Source organism: Pelophylax lessonae (genome assembly GCF_965119305.1).
Source record: "Pelophylax lessonae genome assembly, chromosome: 12".
Classification (NCBI taxonomy): Eukaryota; Metazoa; Chordata; class Amphibia; order Anura; family Ranidae; genus Pelophylax; species Pelophylax lessonae.
In genome coordinates this window covers 212165348-212184219 of record NC_138779.1, presented here as the reverse complement: position 1 = coordinate 212184219, position 18872 = coordinate 212165348, and the positions used below count along the sequence as shown (strand labels likewise).

Here is an 18872-nt window from a genome sequence, read left to right as displayed (position 1 = left end):
GTAAATATATATCAGGAATCGATGGAGAAAAAAAAAATTTATTCATTTAACCTGTTAACTGTGTGACTGGAGTCCAGCTGGAGTTTATAGAATCAGACTGACACAATGATGTTTCTAAGTGCATTTAATTTTGTTTATTTGAAAATGCTTGAAATTATGTTTGATCTTTGCCTCAGATCTCCTCTACCCGTACGGCTCTGCTATTGACAGTATCAATCCAAGGGAACTTGATGGAGGATCTCCAATGGTATTTTCTTCCAGACAAATCCCACTTTTTGGAAGATATTACTCTTATCTTTATGTAAGCATCTTGCTTGATATTTTTTACACATATCTTTTGAAATAAATTCCTGAAATATTCTTATTAAATTAATAAAAAAAACAATACTTTTACTAAGGCTTTACTCTTAATAATACTGTCCATTGGTTATACACTCATGCGTGTCTATGTATTATGTAATTTGCTACCATTCCTGTACTGTATATTGCTGTGGGTGCAAAAAAAAAAATCTTCTCAATTTTCTCCTTCACAGGTGAACAATAACGGTCTGTTATCATTCAGCTCACCAATCAGTCAATACATACCACAAGCTCTTCCTGTTGCTTTTGGAAACCCGTTCCTGGCCATCTTCTGGACAGATGTAGATAATAGAGTAGCGGGTGATATATATTACCGTGAGAGCACCGATCCTTCTCTTCTGTCCCGGGCCACCTCCGATATCAGAACTTACTTCCATGCTGTGAATTTCACAGCTCAGTGGGTGTTTGTAGCCACATGGCAACGAGTTACGTATTATGGATCTTCAACAAATCAGGTAAATATAAATAATATAAATAAGGTAAATATATTATTATGATACCTTTTTTTAAGTTGAAGCAATTGTTGTATTCTAAATTTTAAAATGTCTTTTCGAGATTTAGTCTTGAGCATTTATTTTCTGTATTTACAGGTGAACACATTCCAGGCTGTCCTGACCACCGATGGCAATCAAACCTTCCTTCTGTACAATTATGAAGATATTCAATGGCCGAGTATTTATGCCTATGGTTACTACCATAATGGACCTTTAGCATTGGTGAGCATCCCTCTTTATGTCTAAACTACAAGTTTTTTACTTCACTGTAAAATTTCAAAAAATATATTCAGTGGTCAAGTATGCATATGAATGGTTCAACCCGGGATGGACCTTTGGCTTTGGTGAGCAGATCCAGAGATAAGACTATAATCCTTCCAACTTACAAAACTCTGGTCCGACTACATCTGGAGTATTCTGTCCAGTTCTGGTCGCCAGTCCTCTGGAGGGATATGTTGGAGCTGGAGAGAGTCCAGAGAAGGGCAACTAAACTAATTAGGGGATTGGAGGACCTTAATTATGAAGAGCGTTTGATTTATTCTCCCTGGAGAAGAGACGCCTGAGAGGGGACATGATAGCAATTTATAAATATCTCAATGGTGATGTCAGCATAGAAAAAAAGCTATTCAGTCGAAGGGATTGCATGAGGACTCGAGGGCATACAATGCGATTAGAGGAGAAGCGTTTTAACCTCAGGCAACGTGGAGGGGTTCTTTACTGTTAGGGCTACAAGATTGTGGAATTCTCTACCACAAGAGGTGGTTTCTGCGGGAAGTATGGTGGCTTTCAAAAGACTCTTAGACATACATATCAAGGATCAGAACATTCAGGGGTATGTGAGATGATCACGGCCACACACACCTACAAAGGTTGAACTGGATGGACTATTGTCTTTATTCAACCTCAACTACTATGTAACTTAATGCTTGAACAACAGTTTTTTCCTTTCCCTGGGAACTTTCAAAGAAGTATAATTTCATGAGCTTAGCACTGTAAAGAAACACATTTATTGCGATCACATGGATTTGTGTATCACTGGAGCAACTCTTAACCAAGTTAACAATTACATAGCAATGTCAACAGTCCATTGGTTTGTTTATAAACAAAGAGTTAGGGTTGCAAAGAAATCAAAAAAGTAAGACTGGCCATGCATGGATCAGTTTTTTGGGTTAAACTGGTTTAGTAACCAAGGGACTTGGAGGATGGTTAACCAACATTAATAGAATATTTGTACCAACATTATTATTATACAGGATTTATATAGCTCCAACAGTTTGCGCAGCGCCTAACAAAATGAAGACAGACAATGCAGTTACATCACATTTGTAAGCTCTAACGAGCAGGGCCCTCTGATTCATTTTGTACCAATCTAAGAGGGAGGGTCAATTGATACAAAAGGTAATAGCTGTGGGGGATGCGCTGATGGAAAAAGTGAAACAGTGTATTAGTTAGAAGTGTGATAGGCTTCTTTAAAGAGAAGGGATTTCCGGGATTGTCTAAAGATGGATAGATTAGGAGACAGTCAGACAGATTGGGTAGGGAGTTCCAAAGGATGGGAGAAGCTCTGGAGAAATCCTGGGGCGAGCATGGGAAGAGGTGACAAGGGAGAGCAGGAGGTCTTGGGAGTACCGATGAGAGCGGCTTGGTTGATATTTTGAGATTAGGTTAGTGATGTAGCGGTTATATGGTTAGTGATGTAGAGATTAAAGCGGAGTTCCAGCCATTCACTCACCTGTCCAACGGTCCAGCGATGCGGCCGCCCGAAGCCTCGATCCTCTCCCTCGGCGCCGGCATCACTGCTGTGGGCACCCGGCTGTGATAGTTTGCGGCTTCACAGCCGGGTACCCACTGCGCATGCGCGTGATTGGCCGGCAATCTTCTGGGACCTTTGACATGTCCCAGAAGATTGCAGGGAGGGAGGGGGAGAGGAGAACTTCCGCTCAGGGCGCCGCGGCGATCCGAGCGGAAGTGGGAGCGGGTACCTGTCAAAACTAGGTACCCGCTCCCCCCCCAAAAAAATGACATGCCAAATGTGGCATGTCAGGGGGTCAGGACTCCCTAAAGCGGAAGTTCCACTTTTGGGTGGAACTCCGCTTTAAGGAGTTGCAGTAGTCGAGGTGAGAGATAACCAGGGAGTAAATTATAAGCTTGGTGGTATTGTTGGCGTACTCTAGAGATGTTGCGGATGTTAGAGCGGCATGATTTGGCAGGGATTGGATGTGGGCCTTAAAGGACAGTTCAGAGTCCAGGGTTACCCCTAGCACCCTGGCATGTGTGGAGGGACTGATAGTTGTGCCATTGATCTTGACAGAGAATTCAGGGGAAGGGGCATGTGGAGGAGAAAATATTATGAGCTCAGTCTTAGATAGATTCGGTTTGAGGAAGCGGTGTGACAACCAGGCTGAAATGTCTGTTAGTAAATCAGTGATGCGTGAGGAGACTGATGGGGTGAGATGAGGGGCAGGGAGCTAGATTTGGGTGTCATCAGCATAGAAATGGTAGTGGAAGCCATGGGAGGCTATCAGCTGACCCAGGGAGGAGTTGTAGATCGAGAATAGTAGAAGTCCATGGACAGAGCCTTGGGGGACCCCAATGGTAAGAGAAGTAAGTGGAGTTGTAAGTGACACAGAAGGTGCGGTGAGATAGGTAAGATTCGAACCAAGCAAATTGAGTTTTTTGAGGAGGAGGGGGGTGGTCAACTATATTAAAGGCAGTGGACAGGTGCAAGAGTAAGAGTACGGAATAGTGACCATTGGTTTTATCTATTAGTAAGTCGGTTGTGAGTTTAAGGAGAGAAGTATCTGTGGAGTGCTGCCAGCAAAATCCAGACTAAAGGGGATCAAGAAGGTTATTCTCAATGAGGCGATTGCTCAGTCGGTTGTAGACTAGATGTTCAAGGAGTTTGGAGGCAAATGAGAGTAAGGAGATGGGTTCTAGGTTGTTAAGATTGGTGGGGCCTAGGGAGGACTTCTTTGGTGTGGGGGTGACTAGTGCATGTTTTAGAGGGTTGGGGAAGATGGCAGTGGAGAGGGAGAGGTTGAAGATATGAGTTAGAGAGGGTAGGACAGAGCCAGAGGGCAACCATAGTACTTGAGAAGGAGCTGGGTTCAAGGGGCAGGAAGCTAGGTGGGCGATAGAAAAAAGTTGAGTGACTTCCTCTACAGTAGCTGGGTTAAACAAGGAAAGTATCGATTGTGCAGGAGGACAAGGAGTGTAAGGGGAGGGAGATGTCTGTAGAGTAGAGATCTGGTCACGAATTGTAGATACTTTACATCTTAAAATGTGTTATATTTATGCTGCATTTTTTTTATTTAAATAGTTAACCATTTAAGGACCACGTATCACCAAAGTCCCCTTTCTGGCTAAAACATGGACTTTATGCCCTTCTTGAACATCACTAAGTAAAGTTTACACAGTGATAATTTCAGTGTAATATACATAGCCAACTCTTTAAAAATGTTCTTAACCTGCATAGGCTGGGCTGAACAGTGGCTACGATACAGGATACTACACACTCCCAGGATCCCTCACTCTCTCTGTAGCCAATTTATCATCTACAAGCAATGTCAATGTAACCGGACGTTGGGCATTTAAAGTGGATAAACTACATCCAGAAGATGTCAATGGAAATATAGGTGAGGTTCCACTACATTTACCCCTGAGGTAATAAAATAAATATCATCTGACCATATCTGATATAATTTTCCATGTATCATTAATACTATACCAACCTAAATTTTTAAACAGCCGGAATAAATAAAGAAAGAGGAAGAGAGAGAAAAAAAAAGAAAAAAATCAGGAAATATATATATATATATATATATATATATATATATATATATATATATATATATATATACTGTATTTTCTGGCGCATACGACTACTTTTGAACCTCAAAAAAATCCCCCAAAAATGGGGGGTCGTCTTATACGCCGAGTATAATCTCTCCAAAGTAATCTAAGTATAAGTATTGCCGGTAGATGTAATCTCTCAAGACGCTGGCTGTGTGGGAATCCTGTATCGGTATACCGTATGTACCGTAGCTTCGGCTACATACAGTGTACCATGCTGAGCCAATCAGGGAGAGCGATGTATTCTATTATTGAATGCAAAGCCTGCTCGGATTGGCGGAGTAACATCAGCCCACCTCTCTGACTCTGCCAATCTGAGCAGGCTTTGCATTCAATAATAGAATACATCACTCACTATACGCCGGAAAATACGGTATATATATATATATATATATATATATATATATATATATATTTATAAGAAATATATATTTAAAGGTTAAACACTAAATTCAGGAAAGATTTTTTTGTTTAATAAGTTTTTATTTAATTTTCATAAAAAAAACAATAAACTTACACACATAAAGGAAAAAAAAAAAACAGTAAGAAAAAGAAAATATAATTCTATTAAGTTCAGTACAGACGGCCTTTCAATAATATTTCAATAAATTCCATGTATCATTAATAATGTACCAACCTAAATTTTTAAACAGCCGGAATAAATAAAGAAAGAGGAAGAGAGAAAAAAAAATAAAAAATTCAGGAAAGATTCAATACTGTATTTACTGTGCCTACCTGCTTTAAAGCTGCTGAAATATCAGCCACACAGGAAGTGCATTGTTTTTAATCAGGCTTCAAACTTATAGACTTTGTGATTGTGAGAAGGAGCTGCAAAGCAGCATATCAACCACACAGGAAGTGCATTGTTTTTAATCAGACTTCAAACTTATAGACTTTGTGGTTGTGAGAAGGAGCTGCAAAGCAGCATATCAACCACACAGGAAGTGCATTGTTTTTAATCAGGCTTCAAACTTATAGACTTTGTGATTGTGAGAAGGAGCTGCAAAACACAATCATTGTGCCCCAAAGCAGGAAGCATAATCTGCATAAATCATGTTTAAATATGCATGCATTCACGTACATAAAACTATAAAATACAAAACATTAACATACATGAACAGGATTCATAAACACAAGTTGATCAGCTTTACAAAAGAATATATCGTTCATTTTTCAGGAGTTAAAATAAGACATTTAGTCATTGTTAGCTCCTCCATCAAAGTAATTACAGTCATGGTCATAACATCTTCTAAGGAATTTGAGCTATCATTAAAAATTCTATCTGCACAATATTCCCAGAGGACATGGTGTGTGTTTTTCTTGATTCTTGCCCATTTTACCAAAACCAGAATGCGGTAGGTCAGTTAGGAGACTTCTGTGTGTACAAATGTTTAGGTATGTTTTTTTTTTTACCTAGATAATTCTACAGAAAATGAAAACTCCACTAACATTCCATTGACAACGACAACTGGACCATTCACTACACGCACCACAACTATTACCTCTCCTTTCATATTGTCTTCAGGTAACGCAACTTTTAAAAAAAGTGTAAACTAGGCATGAAGGATCCTGAGATCTTCTCAGTGACAGGCTTTTTTTCAGCAGGAACTTGGTGGAACTCAGTTCCACCACCTCTGGCTCAGGCCCTCTGCTCCCGGCTCACCACTATCACTTGTAAACACAGAAGTCCAGCTTCTGTGCTTACCATTGACAGCTTGTCTCCTGAGTCCCTATGGCTCCAACAGATCTCATCCCCAAAGGAGGCTTCCACTGAGTGCAGGATGAGGACAAGGGAGATGCAGGTGCCCTGGGTGGTGCCCAGGAGGTACTGGGCATAGAGCTGGCTGGGTTCTTCAGCCTAATACAGCAACACAAGTAAGACATGTGGAAGAAGGTGGAGCTTTTAAGGAGGGAAGGAGACGGTTGGGCAGTGGGCAAGGGGTTGCATGCCGAGATCAGCGCTGAAGAGGGGTGAAAGTGAGATGTGGATAGGGGATGCAGAGGTAAGCAACTGTGAAAGAAGGGCCACAGCGTTTTGGTCACTTGTTTGAAATCCTCTGTGGATCTTCCCCCGATTATTTTATATCAAGAGCTGCGAACTGGAACTTGACAGTTGATAATCCTCCACAACCTCGGGGCGGTGGTTGAGTTCCTGCACCTATTTTCTGAGAAAAAAAAGCCCTGGTGATACATGATCAGTAATGAATCCCATTCTTCAGCTGCTCCAACAGATTCTGTGCAACATTTTCCACCTATGCAGGAGGCTAGACTACGATGTTGGCACAATTATTCTTCCTAATCAATGGTTATATTGTAGACACAGTATATTCTTGGATGGGGAATAAGTTATGATTCTTCTTTCAATTAGATCTGCTCTACCCATATGGATCTGCAATTGATACTATCAGTCCAAAGATAGATGACGGAGGATCTCCAATAATATTTATTTCCAGAGAAATCCCACTCTTTGGGAGAAATTATTCTTATCTCTATGTGAGTATACTGTTTAAACAAAATCTTTTTCTACAAACATTTTAAATTTTCAAACAACTGCCATTTCAAAATAAGACTTCCCCCATAAAAATTCTGTTCTCAGGCCATACGCCCAGTTCCTTTTTTTTTTTTTTAATTAGGTGTCATTCCTCAAAAATGATACATTGCTACATGTGGCTTAAATTGTTTTCTTTTTTCTCCTTCACAGGTGAATAATAACGGTCTGTTATCATTTGGCTCACCAATCAACCAATTTGTACCACAAGCTCTTCCTGTTGCATTTGGAAACCCGTTCCTGGCTCTCTTCTGGGCTGATATAGATAATAGATTAGCGGGGGATATATATTACCGTGAGACCACCGATCCCTCTCTTCTGTCCCGGGCCACCTCCGATATTAGAACTTACTTCCATGCCGTGAATTTCACAGCTCAGTGGGTGTTTGTAGCCACATGGCACCGAGTTGCATATTTTGGATCTTCAACAAACAAGGTGAAGATACTACCATCATGTCTTTTTTTAAACCTTAAAAATGTTTTTTTTTTGGATGATTAGTCTTGAACGATCAATTTCGGTATTTACAGGTGAACACCTTTCAGGCTGTCCTGAGCACAGATGGTAATCAGACCTTCCTTCTGTACAATTATGAAGACATTCAGTGGCCAAGTATGTCTGCAAATGGTTCCTATTGGGTTGGACCTTTGGCATTGGTGAGCAGATTACTTTATTCTTGAACAACAAGTTAACAACTCACTAGGGACTTTCTAAGAATAAAATAATGAACTAAGCACTTTAAGGAAACACATTTGGAAACCATGATCACATGGCTTTGTGTATCACTTGAGCAACTGTTAACCATTTTAAGAATGGAAGATTTGACCCCCTTCCTGATCAGGCCCTATTTTGCGATTCGGCACTGTGTTACTTTAATGGACAATTGTGCGGTCGTGCGATGCTTTACCCAAATAAAATTTACGTCCTTTTTTTCTCACAAATAGTGCTTTCTTTTGGTGGTATCACCTGTGTGATTTTTCATTTTTGCGCTATAAACAAAAAAAGAGTGACAATTTTGAAAAAAAAAACAATATTTTTCACATTCTGCTATATAACACTCCCAAACAAAAAATGTAAAAATCAAAATTTTTTAACATTTTAGCCCAATTTGTTTTCTGCTACATATTTTTGGTAAAAAAATCGCAATAAGCGTATTTTGATTGGTTTGCACAAAAGTTATCACGTTTACTAACTACGGGAAAGATTTCTGTCATTTTTGGTGGGTTTTTTTTAACGAGTAATGGCGGCGATCTGCGATTTTTTTTGCGGGACTGCGACATTGTGGCGGACAGATCGGACCCTTGACTAACATTTTTGACACTTTTGGGGGTACCAGTGACATTACTGCAGTAATCAGTGCTATATATATGCACTGTTACTGTAAAAATGACACTGGCATGGAAGGGGTTAATTTTATTGGAGAGGGAGGGGTTAATGTATGCCTGGTGCTTACTAACGTGTGTGGGGGGAGGTGACTGAGTGACACAGGGACAGATTGCATTTTCAGCTATGCTGAACCCTGCAATCTGACCCTGCCTGTCACTTAGGAGATCCGCCCGCTTGTGTTTACACAAGTGGGCGGATCTCCACACTCGATTCCCCGACGATCGGGGAAGAGCAGCGCCGATCGCCGCTGCTCCTCCCCTGGCCCGACTCCCGCTGTGACTGAATACAGCGGAAGCAAGCCTCCGGTGGCACGCGCGCGCCGCGAGAAAGGGGAGTGTCTGGCGACGTAGGTCTACATCGCCAGACGATAACGAACCACTTTGCCACAGTAGAGCTCTAGTAAACAGACGGCAAGTGGTTAAGGAAACACATGGAAACTATGATCACATGGCTTTGTGTATCACTTGAGAAACTGTTACCCATGTTAGTGATGACAAACAAAGCCATGTAAACTGTCCATAACTTTGTTTATAAACAGGGTCAGGGTTGCAAAGAAATCCAAAGACTACGCCCAGGCTGCTCACTGCTAGACCGGACTTTATATGTACAAATCAGACAAGTATCAATACAAAAAGCCTTGACACTAGAACTTACTACTAAGCACTTTCCATGTATGAAGCACATCAAGCCTAAATGCCTTGATACCCATCTACTTTACATCTGTTTGCAATATTAAAGTTTAGGCTGGCAGGGAGCATCATGGAAGTACTATTTTTTTTTTTGGGCATGTACTCCGGGACCCACGGGAGACTTCTGTGAGCTAGGGAATGTGAAAAACCCTCCCTTACAGCAGTAGGGATGACTTTCATTAAGGAGTTAGGGTAACATTTTTCGATACATGTCCAAGACTAGGTCAGTTGAAAGAAGCTTTTCAAAACCTCAGGAGAAACCTAAACGTCAATTGCATCCTTAACTTTCTATCTCAATGACTCCTCTGCATTTAAGGGACATGATGAAAATTGGTGAAATGTTCCAAATTTAGCCAAAATTTCCAAAAATTCTCCCAAATAAAGGTGATAATTTTTAAGAGTTAAGAGTAAAGATGGCTATAGATGGTTTGAATCTTGGCTGGTTCAGCAGGAACACAGCCAAGATTCGATTCATGTATGGGTAGGCTGAATGTACCAAAGTTGATCCAACCAGCCTGTTGGATTTTACAACCAGATATTTCTAGCTGCCATTATAGCCGCTAGCAGTAATCACTGTTTTCTCCCTGCCGGGAGAACACAATGGCTTCATGGTAGGTGTTGATGGGGGATTCAAGCCATTTTCTTTCCTGGTTGTCCATGGTTGCAGTAAAGAAAATCGCTCCATCTATGGCCGGCTCAAGACTTAAGCTGGATACACACTATACAACTTTTGTGGTTAGAATCCCTTTAGATTTACCTTCAACTATGTAATGCAAGGGCCGGCCTGATTGCATACAAATTAAGAGTGTTTAGATTTGACCTCATATTATATGGTTTTGGTAAATCTAAAGGAAAAAAATCTAAAGACAATTGTAAAGTGTGTATGGCCCATAACATGACAAAGACAGAATATACTATTACTGTGATTTTCTCAGCCCATCATCAAGGTTTATTATCAGCACATTGCTAGCCCGTTTGGGTAGAACAGTTGAAATAATTCTTCAGAATTTGAAGAACACAAGTAGTTCTCCATTTTGGTGGTGTACAAAAGGACAGTTGGTGTTGCTCCTTATAACAGGATTTAGGGTAAATACCGACTAATCAAATATTTTTGACTCTAGTTTAACTTTTGTAGGGTTAAACTGGGTTAGAAGGACTAGAAGGATGGCTGTGCTCTGACATTATTTGACTATTCGTACAAGGAAGATATCTTACAATGTGTTCTATTTGTATTTTATTTTGTACTTTGATTAACCATAGCCAACATTTTGAAAATGTTTTTGAACTGCATAGGCTGGACTGAACAGCGGCTATGGGACAGGATACTACACACTCCCAGGATCCCTCACTCCCTCCGTTGCCAATTTATCATCTACAAGCAATGTCAATGTATCCGGACGTTGGGCATTTAAAGTAGACCAACTACATCCAGAGGATGTCAATGGAAATATAGGTGAGGTTCCAGTGTGTTTAACACTGTGGTAGTAAAATACATATTCTCTGACCCAAATCTGAAGCCACTCATTTTAAGGGAAAGTGTTAAGTTCAAATGTTAAGTTTGAGCCATGAAATAATCTACGCCAATCAGGTTTGCATTCGTCTCCATATGTTTACTCAGAATATACGCCATACAGCCGTACATCGGTTCACACCATCCTTCAATGAATGTGTGACACAGATTAAATTTGTTACAGAGCTTTTACAATACATAAATGGGCACAAGCCCAAGTTACAGATTACACAAAGTTTCACAATATTGCACAAGATTTCACAACACACATCTAATTACACATACGGTCAGCTTGACCCAACAAGCGCGTAGTGACAGGTTAGTCTGACAATTAAAAAAGATTGAATATGTTAGGGAAAATAACATTTTACGGTAATAAGAGCTTATTTTCATAAACATCTCTTTCCGGGAACTTAGGGAAGTTCCTTTGGCAGAACATCTCATGTTATACTTTGACATATATTCATAATAAAGATAACATAACAAACAGACTCAGACTGAAATCCTAAAACGTATTATTTTGAAAGTATATTCAGGGATTAAGAGGGGACTCTAGACTGCTATACTGAGTATGGATATATGAATATGTTATATAAAAGTCTTTAAGAGTCCTCCATTTGTTCTCATATCTCGACAAAAGTATTTTTTTTTTTTTTTTTTTTACTCGGATATTTTGCATTATTTTTATTGCACTTATTACTTTAACTTACTTTTGATATGTTTTTATATTTTTAATGAGCTTCTTCTTTATTATATCAAATGTTGATATGAATGGGTTAGACTCTAAATAAAGGGGAGATTAAATGTCACATTTACTCCACCTACCTGTTTAACAGCTGTTGAGAGATCATCCACACAGGAAGTGCATTGCTTTTATTCAGAAATTGACTTATTCAGAAATTTACGCTTTCGCGTACATATAACTTTACAATATTACAAACTATACAATATGATTAATATGAACAAACTGATTTACTTTGCAAGAAAACATACCGTATATATTCTCATAAAGAGTAAAAATAAGACTTATAGCTATTGTTAGCTCAAACATCAAAGTAATTACAGTCATGGTAATAACAAGTATCAAGAAAATTCAGCTATCATCAAAAAGGGTGTTTGCAAAGACATGTTGTGTGTCTTTCTTGATGCTTGACCATTTTACCAAAACCAGAATGAGGTACGTGGATTAGCAGGCTGCTGTGTGTGTACAAGTTTTTAGTTTTCTTTTTTCTTCCTAGATAATTCTACAGAAAATGAAAATCCTACGGACACTCCATTGACAACTACACCTGGACCATTCACCACACGCTCTACAACTATTACCTCTCCCTTCACACGCACCACAACTGTTACCTCCCCTTTTATATTATCTTCAGGTAAAAAAACATTCACAAGCTATTTTTTTAAATAGTATAAAGTAAGCATGAGGAGCTCTGAGATGTTCTTATTTGATCTATGGTGAATCTTTCTCTTGCTCAATATTTTTATTGGAATAAAAAATGGTAAAAATGGTACAGTCATGCAAGCAGTACATCAAAATATAACAGTCTTCAGCAAAGTACGAAAGCAGCCATCAGGGTACATTGGAATGATTTTTGTAGAAGGTAGTATTCAGGTTCAGGGCATGGAAGAGTAAAAAAGATAACATCTCGGGGATGTAGGATGAGCCATATGAGACCGAACAAATAGGTAAATCGACTAGTAGGAAAGTTACGGTAGAGGAAATTCAAATATTAAGGTAGATTGCTTCTACTTAGAAAGGGTCATTGACCCTGGTGGCCCTTTGAGCAAGAAGAAGAAAGTACCAAGAAGAATAGGAGTAGCTTGAAAATGAAAGCAAAAAAAAAAAAAGAGTGGAGAGAAGGGAGGGGGGGTAGAAAGGGAGGGGGTCTAGGACAGTGGGGTAAAAGAGGAAAATGAGAGCGGGGAACCACAGGAGGTTGTTGGCATAAGGGGGCTTCAATGCCTCAGCATCCAAATGAAATGTGTTGCATATTTATGGGAGCAATAAAGACTCATCAAAGTCCATTGGAAGGTAATGGGTCACCCAGGGAACCCAAAGGCTTCAAATCTTACTCTTCAGCTGCTTCAATGGATTTAATTAATTTATCCAGTCCTGAGATTCTCTAAAGCTCAGGACTGGATGGACATACTTTAATATGCATTAAAATAAGCTCCCCTATATGCATTCAGTTTGCGTGTTTAGCTGTTTGTCTGAAAATCATCTTTAAATTAGAGTATGAAAGTGAGACAATGATGTTTCTGACTCAGTAGTTACAGTTCATTCAGAAAGTATTCACAGCGCTTCACTTTTTTCACATTTTGTTATGTTACAGCCTTTTTCCAAACTGGATTAAATTAATTATTTTCCTCAAATTTCTACAAATAATACCCCATAATGACAACGTGAAAAAAGTTTGTTTGAAATATTTCCAACTTTATTAAAAATAAAAACCAAATGTACATACAGTAAGTATTCACAACCTTTGCTCAATTATTTGGTGAAGCACCTTTGGCACCAGTTACAGCCTCAATTATTTTTGAGTATGATGCTACAAGCTTGGCACACCTATTTTTGGACAGTTTCTCCCATTCTTCTTTGCAGGACCTCTCAAGCTCCATCAGGTTGGATGGGGAGTGTCGGTGTACAGCCATTTTCAGATCTCTCCAGAGATGTTCAATTGGGTTCAGGTCTGGGCTTTGGCTGGGCTACTCATAGACATTCACAGAGTTGTCCCGTAGCCACTTCTTTGGTATCTTGGCTGTGTGTTTAGGGTCGTTGTCCTGTTGGAAGATAACCCTTCATCCCAGTCTGAGGTCGAGAGCGCTCTGGAACAGGTTTTCATCAAGGATGTCTTTGTACATTGCTGCATTCATCTTTCCCTCGATCCTGACTAGTCTCCCAGTTCCTGCCACTGAAAAACATCCCCACAACATGGTGCTGCCACCACCATGCTTCTCTGTAGGGATGGTATTTGCCAGGTGATGAGCGGTGCCTGGTTTCCTCTAGACATGACACTTACCATTCAGGCCAAAGAGTTAAATCTTTGTTTTATCAGACCAGAGAATTTTGTTTCTCATGGTCTGAGAGCCCTTCAGGTTCTTTTTGGCAAACTCCAGGCGGGCTGCCATGTGCCTTTTACTGAGGAGTGGCCTCTGTCTGGCCACTCTACCATACAGGCCTGATTGGTGGAGTGCTGCAGAGATGGTTGTTCTTCTGGAAGGTTCTCCTCTCTCCACAGAAAAACCCTGCAGCTCTGTCAGAGGGACCATCAGGTTCTTGGTCACCTCCCTGACTAAGGCCCTTCTCCCACAATCACTCAGTTTGGCTGGGCGACCGGCTCTAGGAAGAATCCTGGTGGTTCCAAACTTCTTCCATTAATGGATGATGGAGGCTACGGTGCTCATTGGGACCTTTAATGTTGCAGAAATTTTTCTGCACCCTTCCATAGATCTAGGCCTCGATACAATCCTATCTCAGAGGTCTACAGACTGTTACCTGGACTTCATGGCTTGGTTTGTGCTCTGACATGCACTGTTAACTGTGGGACCTTATATAGACAGGTGTGTGCCTTTCCAAATCATGTCCAATCAACTGAGATTACCACAGGTGGACTCCAATCAAGTTGTAGAAACATCTCAAGGATGATCAGTGGAAACAGGACGCACCTGAGCTCAATTCAGAGTGCCATGGCAAAGGCTGTAAATATATATGTGGGTGTGATTCTCGCGCTGTCCTGTAGGTAAATAAATGTATGTACCCTTGATGCCGCTAGTACTAGTGCTGTTAACCACACAGTTACAGATATGAGATAAAAAGGGTGGGGGGGGGGGGAAAGTACTGCGCTTCAGAGGTTATGTGTAATATAAAGTGCCACAGTGATAAATGAATAAATTATTAAACAATTCCACTAATTTCCAATGTGTTGATTAAATATCATAAAATACTTCATATAATCCAATAGTAAATAGCTGGTATTAGTGAATGTATAAATTCATATAAACTCTATATCTTAAAATTCATATACGTTATCTCCTAAAAATATTTTTATTATTTGGGACACTTGAACACTTTATGATGCTTGCAGGCTTCTAATCACAACACTTTTTGGCACGTGATTACCACTTTTATTACTTTTATTTATATATTGAACCACTATAAGCACCTTTAAAGTCTGGATATGCGTTGATTTATTATTTAAAGGAGATAACATATATGAATTTTAAGATATAGAGTTTATATGAATTTATACATTCACTAATACCAGCTATTTACTATTTGATTATATGAAGTATTTTATGATATTTAAAGGCTGTGATTACTTATGTACATGGGATTTTTTGTTTTTTAGTTTTAATAAATTTGCTAAGATTTTAACAAACTTCTTTCATGTTGACATTGTGGGATATTGTTTGTAGAATTTTGAGCAAAATAATGCATTTAATCAATTTTGGAATAAGGCTGTAACATAACGTGGAAAAAGTGAAGCGTTGTGAATACTTTCCGGATGCACTGTATCCCTTCATTGCCTTTTTTTTATATTACATAAATTATGATGTTGGTCCAGGGAAAATCTGATTGCCTCTCAGGGGATCAGGAAGGACTTTTTTACCCCGCTGGAGCAAATTGGATCATGCTTTGCTGTTTTTTTTTTTTTTTGCCTTCCTCTGGATCAACTGTGGGTATAGGATTGTGTATATTATATATAAGATTCTATGATTCCCGTTTATTGGTTTAACTAGATGGACTTTGGTTTTTTTTTTCAACCAGACTATGTAACTTTGATCTTTGCTTTAGATCTCCTCTACCCGTATGGATCTGCTATCGACGCTGTCAATCCAAAGATAGATGATGGAGGATCTTCAGTGATATTATCCTACAGAGAAATCCCACTTTTTGGAAGAAACTACTCCTATTTTTATGTGAGCATCTTGCTTAAACCTTTTATACATATCTTTTGAAACTAATTTCTAAAATATGCTTCTAATTTTAACAAAAAGACTCTTACTGTGTTGAAAGGAGGCTTCATTCTTATTATATACTGTTTTATTATGTACTAGTAAATTGCTGTGGGTGCAAAAAATAAAATAAATTAAATGTTTTTCTTCACAGGTGAATAATAACGGTCTTTTATCATTCCGCTCACCAATCAATCAATTTGTACCACAAGCTCTTCCTGTTGCTTTAGGAAACCCGTTCCTGGCTCTCTTCTGGTCTGATATAGATAATAGAGTAGCAGGTGATATATATTACCGTCAAGACATTGATCCCTCTCTTCTGTCCCGGGCCACCTCCGATGTCAGAACTTACTTCCATGGTGTCAATTTCACAGCTGAGTGGGTGTTAGTAGCCACATGGCACCGAGTTGCGCGTTATGGGTCCTCAGCAAACAAGGTGAAGGAAAAAAAAAAAACATATTTCGTAAATAGCTGCAAAGCAGATTTTTTTTTACTAATTATGCTGTTATTTATATAAATATATATATATATATATATATATATATATATATATATATATATTATATATATATTATAAATGATTTTAAATATTCTATACTTGTAATAAATAAATCATATATACATATATATATATATATATTTTTTTTTTTATATATATACCAGCATTTCATATTAGTTCTAAATATATATATATATATATATATATATCTATATATATCTTCATATATTTTATATGTGTTATAAATAAATTATGTATATATATATATATATATATATATATATATATATATAGTTATTTATTTAGAAGTAATATAACATATATATATATATATATATATATATATATATATATATATGCTGTTGTGTATATATATATATATATATATATATATATATATATATATACACATATGTATTATAAATTACTTTATATATCTTATATATTTTACATTAGTTATAAATAAATAAATAAATATATATATATATATATATATATATATATATATATATATATATACATATACACACACATATATATATTACTTTATATAGTTCACATTTGTTATAAATAAATTATATATATATTTTACTTTATATATTTTATATTTGTTATAAATATATATATATATATATATATATATATATATATATATAATATTTATATACTATATAAAGCTGTTTATATAGTTAGACCCTAAATTATAATTTTCTGTATTTAAAGGTGAACACATTCCAGGCTGTCCTGACCACCGATGGCAATCAGACCTTCCTTCTGTACAATTATGCAGATATTCAGTGGCCGAGTACACAAGGAAATGATTCCTACATCGGTGAACCTTTAGCATTGGTGAGAAAATCATCAGTTTATGGATTATAGGTTTTTTCATTCTTGAATTTTTCTTTTAATTCTTATTTAATTAAAAAAAAAAAAAAAAAAAACTTTTTTTCGCTGACAGCATTTAGAAAAGACATAAAAAAAAGGTTGAATAGAGTTAAGCAAATTTCTTTTGACAACAGAAACTGATGCTAAAAAAAAAAAAAAAAATGTGTAAATAAAATAAAAATAAGAGTAACTTGTTTTTTTGTTTTTGTTGTTTTTTTTTTTTGGCTAATACATGGCCTTTTTTTCCTTCTTGCCTACCATTTAATAAAGTTTATACATAGATGACTTCAGTGTAATTTGTATAGACAAGGCTTTAAAAATGTTCTTGAATGGCATAGGCTGGGCTCAACAGCGGCTACAGTACAGGATACTACACACTCCCAGGATCCCTCACACCGTCAATTGCCAATTTATCATCTACAAGCAACGTCAATGTAACCGGACGTTGGGCATTTAAAGTGGACCAACTACATCCAGAGGATGCCAATGGAAGTATAGGTGAGGATTCACTGGGTTTAACTCTGTGATAATAAAAATAATAGTTATCTCAGCAGATCTGAACTATTTTCAACAGAAGTATTGCATCTTTCTAGGGCTCATTCACACATTGTGCGGTAATATACATTTGACTGCATTATAAAACACCTGTCACTGCAAGGACACACAGAAAACAATTGTTTCCTGTGTTTCCCATTTACACTGCAATGCAGCCCAGAACTGCGCGGCAGCATGCTGCAAAAAAAAAAAAAAATGCAGGCATGCTGCATTTTATCGCAGCACACTGTACAGCAGGGGTGTCCAAACTACAGCCCTCCAGCTGTTGCGGTACTACATGTCCCATGAGGCATTGTAAAACTCTGACATTCACAGACATAACTAGGCATGATGGGAATTGTAGTTCCTGAACAGCGGGAGGGCAATAGTTTGGACACCCCTGCTGTACAGAATGGTATGGCACAGTACAGTGCAGCACCATAATTAACTACTTGTTGACTGCCCGCCGAAGATATACTGCGGCAGGCTGGCTTGGCTGCGCAAACCGCCGTACAGGTACAGCTTTTTTTTTTTTTTTACATACTGTCACCAGTGCAGTACAGCCTCATCATATAATCTTTTATTTTTTATTATTTTTATTTATTTTTTATGATTTTTTTATGATTTTTTTTTTTACGCTTTAACACACTGTGACCAGAACAATTTATTGTTACCATACCAAAATTGTACTACTGAACAGGATAAAAAAAAATGTTTACAGTTTTTTTTTTTTTTTTTTTTACATACTGTCACCAGTGCAGTACAGCCTCATCATATAATTGGTGTAGCTGTGATCAGGAACACTGACTTGTGACAGTATAAAAAAAGTTATTTTTCTTTTTTTAAACTCATTTTTTATTTTTTATTACTTTTTATAATTTTTTTTACAATTTTTTTTTTTTTTTTAAAACACTGTGACCAGAGCAATTTAATGTTACCATACCAAAAATGTACTACTCTGTGAAAATGATCACTATTTTATTTCTTTATTTTTTTTTTTTACACATTATGTTTGCTTAAAGTAGTGAATTACATTGCAATAAGCAAGCATTTTACTCAGGATTAAAAAATAAAAAAAAATGTTTACAGTTTCTTTTTTACATGCTGTCACCAGTGCAGTACAGCCTCATGATATATTTGGTGTAGTTGTGATCAGGAA

At 37.7% G+C, this 18872-nt stretch overlaps 1 protein-coding gene across 1 annotated transcript in view; it reads left to right on the top strand.

Moving 5' to 3' along the window:
- LOC309568353 (uncharacterized protein) overlaps positions 1-18872 on the top strand; it is a gene marked incomplete at both ends in the record, with an annotated part of 123557 nt that overhangs the window by 38634 nt on the left and 66051 nt on the right. The window contains 13 exons of the mRNA XM_082274016.1: positions 177-301; positions 534-815; positions 951-1076; positions 4330-4489; positions 6124-6231; positions 7075-7199; positions 7408-7689; positions 7782-7907; positions 10620-10779; positions 12075-12212; positions 15635-15759; positions 17018-17143; positions 17518-17677. Coding sequence (XP_082130142.1) covers positions 177-301; positions 534-815; positions 951-1076; positions 4330-4489; positions 6124-6231; positions 7075-7199; positions 7408-7689; positions 7782-7907; positions 10620-10779; positions 12075-12212; positions 15635-15759; positions 17018-17143; positions 17518-17677 — 2043 coding nt within the window. The remainder of the gene's footprint in view (positions 1-176; positions 302-533; positions 816-950; positions 1077-4329; positions 4490-6123; positions 6232-7074; positions 7200-7407; positions 7690-7781; positions 7908-10619; positions 10780-12074; positions 12213-15634; positions 15760-17017; positions 17144-17517; positions 17678-18872) is intronic.